Source organism: Euleptes europaea, chromosome 17 (genome assembly GCF_029931775.1).
Source record: "Euleptes europaea isolate rEulEur1 chromosome 17, rEulEur1.hap1, whole genome shotgun sequence".
NCBI lineage: Eukaryota > Metazoa > Chordata > Lepidosauria > Squamata > Sphaerodactylidae > Euleptes > Euleptes europaea.
In genome coordinates, this window is record NC_079328.1 from 28,360,417 (window position 1) to 28,372,027 (window position 11,611).

The 11,611-nt window shown below is 44.7% G+C and overlaps 1 protein-coding gene across 1 annotated transcript in view; it reads left to right on the forward strand.

Moving 5' to 3' along the window:
- The window catches only part of SLC38A8 (solute carrier family 38 member 8), a 32,649-nt gene extending 21,322 nt beyond the window's left edge, over positions 1–11,327 (forward strand). Inside the window, exons 5-11 of the mRNA XM_056862810.1 lie at positions 1,261–1,365; positions 1,972–2,029; positions 2,787–2,901; positions 4,363–4,510; positions 7,465–7,664; positions 8,688–8,739; positions 11,152–11,327. Coding sequence (XP_056718788.1) covers positions 1,261–1,365; positions 1,972–2,029; positions 2,787–2,901; positions 4,363–4,510; positions 7,465–7,664; positions 8,688–8,739; positions 11,152–11,254 — 781 coding nt within the window. The 3' untranslated portion in view covers positions 11,255–11,327. The remainder of the gene's footprint in view (positions 1–1,260; positions 1,366–1,971; positions 2,030–2,786; positions 2,902–4,362; positions 4,511–7,464; positions 7,665–8,687; positions 8,740–11,151) is intronic.
- The last annotated feature ends 284 nt before the right edge of the window (positions 11,328–11,611 follow it).

Genomic DNA, 11,611 nt, shown 5'->3' on the forward strand with positions numbered 1-11,611 from the left:
TGCAATATCCTTTTTGCTATATGGCAACCTGAATTGTGCTCAGTATTCTAAATGAGGCTGCACCATAGATCTATACACTGGTATTACAATATTGACTCCCCTCGCCCAATTCCGTTTTTTAATAATCTCCAGTGCAGAGTTTGCTTTTTCACTGCTGCCTTATACCAAGTCAATGCTAGAGCCAGAGGGGGTGAGAATGTCTTCCTTTTGAAATCTTTCCCTCTCCCCAAGCAGTTCTCCAATGGAACTGGCATTCGTGCAGTAGTTTCAGAACAGATAAAAGGAAATGCTTCTTTAAAGGTAAAGGTCCCCTGTGCAAGCACCGGGTCATTCCTGACCCATGGGATGACGTCACATCCCTACGTTTCCTAGGCAGACTTTGTTTGCGGGGTGGTTTGCCAGTGCCTTCCCCAGTCATCTTCCCTTTACCCCCAGCAAGCTGGGTACCCATTTTACCGACCTCGTAAGGATGGAAGGCTGAGTCAACCTTGAGCCGGCTTCCTAAAACCAACTTCCGTCAGGATCAAACTTACGTCGTGAGCAGAGCTTTTGACTGCAGTACTGCAGCTTAACACTCTGTGCCATGGGGCTCCTAATGCTTCTTTACACAATGGTAAATTAAAGGTAAAGGTCCCCTGTGCAAGCACCGGGTCACTTACATTGGGTCACTTACACAATCAGTGATTATTAAAGAGTGGAATTTGCTGCCAGAAGATGTAGTGATGGCCACAGGCATGTGTGCATAAAGTACTGTCAAGTCACAGCTGACTTATGGCGACCCAATAGGGCTTTTAAGGCAAGAGACTAACAGAGGTGGTTTGCCATTGCCTTCCTCTGCATATCGACTTTGGCATTCCTTGGTGGTCTCCAATCCAGGGCTGACTGGCCACAGGCATAGACAGCGTTAGAAGGGAATTAGAGAGATTCATGGAGGAGAGGTCTATCATTGGCTACTAGCCATAATGACTAAAGGGAACCTTCACATTCAGAGGTAGTAAACCTCTGAATACCTGTACCAGGAGGCAAAGGCAAAATCATGGGAAGGCCTAGGCCTCTATGCCCTGTTTGTGGACCTCTCTAGAGGAACCAGTTGGCCACTGTGTGAGACAGGATGTTGGACTAGATGGACCATCGGCCTGATCCAGCAGGGATCTTAAGCTGCAAAGCAGGGGGAGATGAATCCTGCTCGTGGTCGGCATGCAGGGCTAGGCTGAACCTCCCTGATGCAGACGCCTTAGTCTTTCTCTTTGTGTATTTCAGTATTCTTGGGACTTTGGCTGCCTGCTATTTGATGCTGGTCATCATAATAAAGTATTATATCCGAACCAATCACAGTGTCAAGTATGAGCATCGCAGTTATTCTGGGTAAGTTGTTGGCACAGGTTGTATGCTTAGCAACAGGCTGTGAGATTCTCAGGGGTTGGGGTCAGTCTTTGTGGTGACAGATCTTGGCATTTATGGGACGCTACTGCTATGCAGTTGTATGAAACGTCCCACACTTGCTTTGCTTACTAATGAGCGCAACTCTTCTTCTTCCTTTCATCCCCAATGTGGCTTGTGTCCATGTTTCTGCAGGGGTGAACTCTTGCATTATGTGTCTTCCTACCCCCTATGACACGTCAGGATATTATAACTTGGCTGGTCCCGAAGAGGGGTTTGGAGTATGCTGCCATGCGCTGCTTAAAATGCCTTTTAGCCTCTTGTGCTGTCTGTTCACACAAGGTGAAATGTTGTTCCTGCACAACAGGAGAGCAAGAGGGCTGACATTTACTTCAGGGCTTTCAGCTTGATCCTGGGCAGAACTAGAGGCCCACTGGAATCCCTGGCATACGGTCTGGCTGCAGAGTTAAGGGTTTGCATTCTCTGGCTCCACTTTCTCCTGCTTCATATAACACTGTCTTGGCTTGCTTTTCATATCTCACTTGATGGTCTGTGACATTCTTCTTCCTTCACCCCTTTCCAATTTTATAGGGTTTCTTCCTGGGCCTCTGTGTTCAGTGTTGTCCCAACAATCTGCTTTGGATTTCAGGTAACAGGGTTAAAAATTTCTCTTTCTATGATATGGATCTTGCTCTCCTCTTTTCTGTCCACTCTCTTGAGCTCCTTTTGGAAGAAGGGAGGGAGGAGCTGGATGGACATTTGGGAAACCTGTAAAGTTTCTTCTGAGAAGGAAATGGTTTCTTTCCTTTTTAAATAAGATTCAGATTATAAGCTAAAATTTAGTTCTAGTTTATGATCTGAATATATATACACACACACACATATATAATTATGTGTGTGTGTGTGTGTGTGTGTGTGTGTGTGTGTATATATATATATATATATATATATATGTATATATATAATGTATATATCTATCTGTCTTATATATGACTACTGTTGCTAAGGGAGCAATTAAACATGGTAGATCATGCCTGGATAGGGGGAAATGTCACTGAAAAAAAGGCAGATTGGGTATTAAGCAGAAAGAGGCTGCCTGTTGCCCCCCATATTGTTTGCTTTAACAATGGAACTGTTAATTGTAGCTGTTGGGAGGGAGATGGGAAGGAGAGAGGATTCTGTGGGAATCCTTAAACTCTGAGACCATTGGTCCATCAAGGTCAGTATTGTCTCTTTAGACTGGCAGCAGCTCTCCAGGGTCTCTGGTGGAGGTCATTCACATCACCTCCTACCTGGCCCTATTAAGTGGAGACGCCAGGGATTGAACCTGGGACCTTCTGCATGCAAACCAGGGATTCTTCCTCTGAGCCACAGCCTCTCCTTCATTGGCCTGTTCTGTCTTCCAGTGCCACGAAGCATGCATTGCCATCTACAGCAGCATGAAGAACAAGAAGCTCTCTCACTGGGTTCTGGTATCTGTGGTGTCCATGCTGTTCTGCTTGCTTATTTATTCTCTGACAGGTAAGCTTAGCTTCTTCAACTCTCTCTTCTTCCCTCCAACCCCTCCACCAAGAATCCTGGGAGCTCTCTCTCTCTGATACCAAGTCTCTTCAAATTCTGGGCCCAGAATAAATTATGCAAAATAAGGCCTGACCCACAAGCTCAGATGGAAACCAAGGTAAGTCGAGTATAGTACCCTGTTCTCCACAGTTGATAACAAAAGGATCCCAAAACGTTCACTTGTGAGCTAGTGTTCTGCTTGCTACTATTCCCTGCCAACCAGTATTTGGTACATCTGGATGTTCTTCATCAAGGCAGGGCTCCTGGACCTGGGAATCCAGTCTTTTAAGTCTGAGGCATATTTTACCAGTGGAAGGAGCCTACTCTGATGCAAGATTACAGAGATCAGTTCCCCTGGAGAAAATGGCTGCCTTGGAGGGTGGTCTGTGTGGCATTATGCCCTACTGAGGTCCCTCCCACACCCAAACCCTGTCTTCCCCTGACTCCACCCCCAAATCTCCAGGAGTTTCCCAGTCCTGAGCTGGCAACCCTAGATAAGGAAAAGAGTGTTGATCTCCATCGGGAAAAATCTGGGCTCCAGTGTCTGCATAGTCATGAAGCAAAGGGCAGAATTCCATGTGATGAGTGACATGGGGATGCTTCTCAAAATGGCATCCCTGTGTTGGGAGAGAGTATTGATTTCCATCAGGAAAAAACTGCTCTCTCCTCCTCTTTCTCCACAGCAGAGAAATGGATACTAACCTGAAAAAGCAAGAACCAGGAAAGGGGAACTCCATGTAGGTTACCTCCTTCCTAATGTCCAGACACACAACTAATTTATTCCATTTTAAGATATTAACATCTTTGGTCTTTGCTGACTATTAGCTGTTTTCATTGTGGATTTGAATCTGTTTTGGGCATGGATATTTATTTGGTACATGGCATTTGAATGCCCTGCTGGGTCCATCAGCAGGGCTATATATTTCCGTAAGCGTATGGCGAAGATGTACCAGGAAGCATAGCTCTTCTGCACATCTGCCCTTCAATATGCTGGAGTCTTATTGTCAGGAAATACTGTCATACCTGTGCCTGTGGCCTTTTATGCAGGGACGTTTCCCCACAGGCTCCCCCGTCGACTGTTTCAGGGCTTCCTTTTGATTATGCATGCCTTTCCGGCCCAACAGAGATCACCTCGCTCTCCCCATGCATTTTGCCCACATTTTCCAGATTCTGGCTAAAACAGCATCTGGAAAACACGAGCAAAGCATGCAGGGAGAGCGAGGCGACCTCTGACTGGCAGGAAAGGCATGCATAATAAAAAGGAAGCCCGAAGCAGTCGGTGGGGGTGACCACGGGGAAAGGTCCCTGCATAAAAGGCCTGTATGTACTATGCTGAAGTAATAAGGGGTTCACTTTCCTAGCTCTTCCGTTAGCTGGCTAATTGCTCTGCCTAACAGGTGCAAGGGACTGTCTCCTGTATAGGGCTCTATGGCTATTTGACATTTGGTGCTGACGTTGCTGCTGATATCCTGATGTCCTACCCTGGGACTGACGTGGTGGTCATCATAGCCCGGCTGTTGTTTGGTGTCTCCATCATCACCATCTATCCAATTGCCCTTCTCCTGGGAAGGTAAGGTTCAGAAGTGACACTTTCCTTAAGCTTTGACCACCCACCCTCCCCAGCACAATGCAGGGACAGACAAACAAAGTCCGGAGGTGGGGGTGGAATTCAACCTGATTTGGTATTCCTTGCAATAAGTTCCTTGCAATAATGGGGAGGGGCTATGGCTCAGTGTTAGAGCATCTGCTTGATATGCAAAAGGTCCCAGGTTCAATTCCTGGCATCTCCAGTTAAAGGAACCAGGCAAGTAGGTGATGTGAAAGACCTCTGCCTGAGACCCTGGAGAGCCGCTGCTGGTCTGAGTAGACAATACTGACCTTGATGGGCCAAGGGTCTGATTCAGAATAGGGCAGCTCCATGTGTTCAAGTTGGTTGGATGTTCTGTCCTTTGCCACTGAGGGAACGGAGAACACATATAAACTTGTATAAATTGCAAACCAGCATGTTGCAGCTATAAGCCAAAAAATGTAAGCTTTCAGAGAGGCTTAAAAGTCTGCCCACAACAGCGTGTGATATTTCTGAAGTCAAAGGGTGGCCAAAGGGTATTTATAGTGTTGGCACCACTTCAGTGCCCATCCTTCTTCTTGACTAGCTAACTGGCAAATTCATTCCACCTCTAATGTATGTAAACTGGCTTCATTTGCATAACGTACTGGAGGTGTCGGGACCTTGCATGACACTGGCTGACTTCTGCTAATCGAGGACGATTACTGAAGTTTCATCCTAGGGAAATAACAGATTTTTTCTTGGAATCTATTTCTAGTGTTTAGAATGCAAAACCCATCAGTTTGGAAAGGATACACTTTCCAGCTAGTTGGAAGGAGCAGAGAAATAGTCTGGGGCCAAGACAGCAATTAGGATTTAAACAGCCAACAGAGTTCAAAAACTGTGAGTTAGCTGAACGTGAAGCACCTTGAGTCTGATGCCGGATCAGCGGTTTTGCTTCCTGTTCTAGGGGTATCTTTTTGCTTCCAATATGTTCTGTTTATTTGTAAATAAATCATGTTATCTCAGACGCTGTCTGAATACTGTAGCTGTCACCCTACCATCTTTCTGTTTTGACAAGTGATAAGCATGTACCAGTTAAGAGTTATTCAGTCCATGGTTCATGGCTCAGTAGAGAGGGTGCCCATTCTTTTTTATCAGTCAAACCATACTCGTGATTGCTGGGAAGTAAGTGGAGAATATTCTTACAATGGCCCCAATAGGTGCCCTAATTCTGCTATTTAGGAACATGCTACAACTCGGTGGCAGAGCCTTGCTTGTGATATGTCCTAGGTTCAATGATTGGCTTCTCATTTCATTAAACAAACAAACACTCTAGTAACATAAATTGGGAAAGGCTGTTCTCCGTGCGAGAACTTCCATCAGCCAGAGAACACAACTAAACTCTATGGGCCAACATTCTTTCTTGGTATAAAGTAGGTTTGTATATTGGGTTGGATCCAAACTGAAATTTCTGTCAACTGAAATTGCCACCAGTTACCCCTTTCTGCTTCAGATCTTCCTTGTGTTGTCCCTCTGGGGCTTCCATTCCCTAGAAGCAGCATTTCATGGAGATCAGTGGGCTGCAGTCAAAAATGGGGAAGCAGGAAAGATTTAAACTCACTGATGGGAAATTTTAGCCTAGGTTCTGTTGCTAGGACTTTCACCAGCACAGAAGCTATATCCTGAAAGTGTCTCTTCCATTGAAAGGCAAATAGATAATGCTTTTTTTTTTTTTTTTTTGCAAATCCTGTTGTAGCAAACTTTATTGAAGGAACTGTACATGTGTAGGATTGGATTATTTTCCCCATCTCAATTTCCCCATTGAATTAGGGTTACTCGACCTGTGCCTAGCAATCCTGGGACCTTTTGAAAGGCAGGGCCTGGGAATGGTATTATCACAGATGTTGTGATGTCCCTTGGGCGATCACTCGGATGTGACATCGCAGCCCCTGTAGACCATAGAGATCAGGGAAGATCCTAGAGTGTCGTGGGGACTGTGACATAGCCTCCCCAATTTTTTCTCCCTCTGCTTCATTCCTTGGCTGTGGGCAATGGAGGAATGGAGGGCGGGAGTTTGCCTGTTATGGGCAGGCAACTGGTAAACCTATATTGAATAGAAGAAGAGTTGGTTTTTATACCCCACTTTTCTCTACCTTTAAGGAGTCTCAGAGTGGCTTACAAATCACCTCCCCTTCCCCTCCCCACAACAGACACCTTGTGAGGTAAGTGGGGCTGAGAGAGTTCTGAGAGAACTGTGACTGTCCCAAGGTCACCCACCAGGCTTCATGTGGAGGAGCGGGGAATCGAATGCAGTTCTCCAGATTAGAGTCCGCCGCTCTTAACCACTACGCCACACTGGCTCTCCAGCAGTAGTCAGTGGCCCCCAACCAGTAAGAATAGCAATAAAAAGTAGCAGCGTAATTTGGAATTTGCTGCAATGGCAAGGCTTACCAATCAATTACAAGGAAAACAGAACGAAGAGCACCAACAGAAATGGCAGTCGTTTTATATTATGTATGGATGACAGTGTTTTTATTTTAGATTTGTTCATAATATCATGAAAGGTATTGTATTTGAGTTATAGTTAAGTGTAGAAGAATAGTAATAGATATAGTGCAGCAATAACTTGATGAGCCCCAGATGGTGAATGGCTTATAAAAAGGAAACACCTGATTTAAATGAAAAGTTTTATTTAGTTATTTAGTATGGCTTCAAACTGGAGAAGGGTTACAAGGGACGCAAAATATGTAATATTACCCCTTATTGTTTTTCCTTTCCCCTCCTATTCCCCTTTTAATTCTGTATCCTAAAAATTAATAAAAAAATTGGGAAAAAATGTAGCAGCATAATAAAAATCCAAGCTAATCAAGAAGATCATAACATTTGCCATCCTGAGCATCTGGAAACTGAAATCGGCAGTAAAAACCCCAGTGTTGTCCACAGTGCTGTGTATAACTATGATCTGTCCCTGCCAGGTCAGTCCTACAGGACATCTGCTTTGGCACCAAGCACAGCTCCATCCTGACCGTGGAGCCTTATGAGAAATGGTTGCGCATCTTGCTTACCACTGTGTGGGTTATGGTCACCCTCATCATTGCCCTCTTCGTACCAGACATCAGCGACATCATCAGCGTCATTGGGGGCATCAGCGCTTTCTTCATCTTCATCTTTCCAGGTAGGCCCGCTTAGCAAAGGGTGAAGGAATGGCACCCCCCTTTTTTTTAACCACTGAGGTCACAAAGGTGTTCTTCATTCTTACCAGGAGCCAAGGTTTTTGTGCAACTGAGTCAGGGCCGGATTAAGACCTTTAGAGGCCCTAAGCACTTAAAATTTTTTGGTGCCCCCATATTTTTGTAAAAAAACAACAATTAATATTACATTATTTAATAATAAAAATAATATATTGAGCCTAGGGTGATTATTCTCAGTTCTTACTTTTTCTTCATCCTAATGTTTTTTAAAGGATAAGAGTAAAAATTGTGATGTTCAGGGGTTGTTTGGAGTCACTGTATGTATGTAATTTTTTCATTTATTGTGTGGGGGAGTGCTTTTTGTGGAGCCTGGTTCAGCTGCACCATTTGCAGTTTTGCACCATATGGCCCATGGTAAATCCAGCAATGGAAAATTTCTGTGGGGCTCCCCTTCCCTTGATGCCCAAACACGTGCTTATTTTGCTTAATGTTTAATCCAGCCCTGAACTGAGTGCTCCATTAGTCCTCTCCAGCCTTTCTCTTTTTCTTACCCAAAAGTTTTCTTTTATAGCTACAAATGAAATGGCTTGAGACAGAGAGAGAGACCTCTCAATAAAATAAAATGTTCTCTTTGTTGCTGAAGATACGTCCCTTTTGCCTTTTACCATCTTGGTTGGTTGTTCTTTCCTTCTCATCTCCAAACGGCCATGACAGGTTTCTTGGCCTGAGGAATGGAGAACATCAGACCAGGTATTTGACTCTGATGGTGCTAACTGGTGTAGGAGGATTGTCTGAGGGAGAAGCCTTGCCTAGCCCACCATCTGGCCCTCAGATGGTTCCTCAAGGACTCCGTGACTGATCAGTGTGCCTCTAGCTACAGATGCCAAATTATACACTGGATACCAACCAGACATGCTTAAAACTCTTTAGAAAAGGTGTAGCTGGGAGTGGGTTGGATGGAAATGTCTTTAAAGAATAAAACTAAATAATGTTTGTTCTAATTGTAGGGCTGTGTTTGGTGTGTGCAATGGAGACTGAAACTGTCATGCCAAGGACCAAGTATGTATACATCTCCTTACTTATATGGATATGAAGACCGTGGAGAGTTGTTCATGTAACTTAATGTCCCCCCTCCAATACTGATAAATTTTTAGTCCTCATTTCAGGACTGATTAGCATCTTGTTCTTTTGATTCCACCCAAACATTAGGAAGAACTTTCTGACGGTGAGGGCGGTTCAATGGTGGAATGCCCTGCCTCGGGAGGGTGGGGAGTCCCTGTCTTTGGAGGTCTTTAAGCAGAGGTTGGATGGCCATCAGTTGGGAGCGCTTTGATTGTGGGATCCTTCATGGCAGGGGGTTGGACTGGATAGCCCTTGTGGTCTCTTCCAACCTTGTGTGTGATTTTGTGATGCCTACTTTCCAGTTGGCCCTGTGGTTTAGAAAGAACACTGGATGGGTTTGCCCCACTCTTTAACAATAGTACATGGATCACAATGAGAGCCAGTGTGGTTAGTGGTTAGTGTCAGACTAGGGTCCGAGAGATCCAGGTTTGAATCCCCATTCTGCCATGAAAGCTTGCTGGGTGGCCAACTCTCCTCCCAGGGCTATTGTGAGGATAAAACAGAGGAGGAGAGAATGACGTAAGGCGCTTTGGGTCCCCATTGGAGAAAAAAGTGAGGTATAAATATCTAAAAATAAAATCGAAATGCTGAACTGGCTTTGCTGGATGTGATCATGTGTTGGGTGTGAGCATTAGTTTATATTATAAAAAAGCAAAGAATATGTACAGGGGTGAGAGATGCTGAGAATGTACAATAGAAAGTAATTTTATTATTAGAATGTCAATATCTTGTCTTTCTCCATGGACTCAAGGTAACTAGCCCAGTCAACATATTTATTTCGATATTTATACTCTGCTGTTCTCCGCATTGGGGACCCAAAATGGCTCGCTTCCTTCCTCCATTTTATCCTTACAACCCTATGAGGTACGTTAGGCTGAGAGATAACTCAGCGAGCTTCTACAGCAGAGTGGGGATTTGAGCCTGGGTCTCCCCACTCACTCGAACTATTATACCACAAAGGCTCAGATAAACTGGTGACTTTAACTTCCTCACAGACCTCCAGAGAACACTGGCTTGTAACAAAAAGCCTTCTTTAATAGGACAGCCTGACACATTTTCCTCTTGGTGGCAAAGGTACCCTCTGGGCTCTACCAGGCCATTCTATTGAATTAGATTTTACCATTGGGAAGGCCTGAGATCAGGCCAAAGAGGAGCAACATTTTGATCTGTTGAAGAATCTCTCTCTCTGTGTGTGGACCATCAGTGCAATTCCAAACCCTTTCAAGCCTGTTGTAGTCAATGGGCTTAGAAAGGTGTAACTGTTTAGGATTGCACTGCATATCTCCCTGGATGTGTTCTAGAGAGGAAAAGGGCATACAACACTCTTTGAAAAGTATACAGGTTAAGGAAATTGGGAAGCAATGCACGAGAATCTAATTCTAAGGACATGTTAAAATCAATACTGACATTAAAATGAGAGACCATGGAAAGGAAGTCATCCTTTCATCTGAAAGGTTGCAAAATGTTTCCTTCTGTCTCTGAGGAACAAGTTCAGGGAAGATAAGAGTGGCATATTTAACCCACTTGAGCATTGAGGTAAACCAAAGCCACTCTGGGAACCTTCAGATGTAGCATCCCAAAGATCCATGGTTGTATCTCGGACATCGGTACCTATGAGGCACTGTGACTGAAGTGGTGGTGGAAAGTGCTGTCAAGTCACAGCCAACCTATGGTGACCCCATAGTTTTCAGGACAAGAGTCAAACAAAGGTGGTGGTTTGCCATTGCCTTCCTCTGTGTAACAACCCTGAACTTCCTTATTGGTCTCCCATTCCAGCACTAACCAGGGCTGAGCCTGCTTAGCTTCTGAGATCTGATGAGATCAGGCTAGCCTGGGCCATCCAGGTCAGGGCCTACCCACAAAGGTTTCCATGATCTGCTTGAAGTATGGTAGAGTACGGTGCAGCGGATAAACCCGCCAGCAGCAAACTGCTTTGTCTTAAGTACCAGTGATATTTGGCACCCCCAGTCTCTCCAAGTGGAATAGCCCCATGCCATCTGAAATTCTATATTTCATGTAGGCATCCTGACCTGAATTTTACAGGAGTGAGAGTTTGGGTCCAGGGAACCCAGACCCGAAAGGGCCGGGGGGGGGGGGGTGAGTCTTGGTCTTGCCCCTAGTTGATATATCTCTATTCACACTTGCTTACAAGATCTCTGCGTATGAATGTATGAAGAATCAGCACCCTGCCTGCCTGTTGTAACTACTGCTATTATTCTAGTATGTAGTAATTAAGGGCTTTTGACTATCATGGTCCTAATAGCAAAACTTTTTTAAAGTTCAGTTCCTTCTGAGAACCGCCCCCATCAAGCGTGTACAATTCCATGTTTTGCTTTCCCGCACCTGCAGGTCTTTCCTGATCACCTGGGGTATCATCACTGTCCTGTGTGGCGCATTCATCTTTGGACAAAGCACAACAATCGCCATTATGGAACTGGTGCACAAACTCTAGCAGCTTCAGGCTGGAGATGGCTGTAAGGTTAGCAGCCGTGGGTGAAAAATGGACTCCGTTCTTGCAGGTTGGCTAACCCTGGCGAGGGTTTCCGAGTAACTTGGTCAGGTGTTTTTGCTGTGGTTACCGGCTGAGCGGACTTATACAATGCTCGCTTTTTTAAATGCTGTCTCTAATGTGTGTTTATATAAATAAAAATTACGCAAGTGGGACATGCATTTTCATACACTGGATTTGTGCGTGTTTCATTCCTGTTGGGCTGTTCAAGCAAGTAACCCTTTTTGGTTGGCAAATGCTCTTAGAAGAAGAAGTAGAGTTTGTTTTTATATCCTGACTTTCTCTACCTTTTTAAGGAAG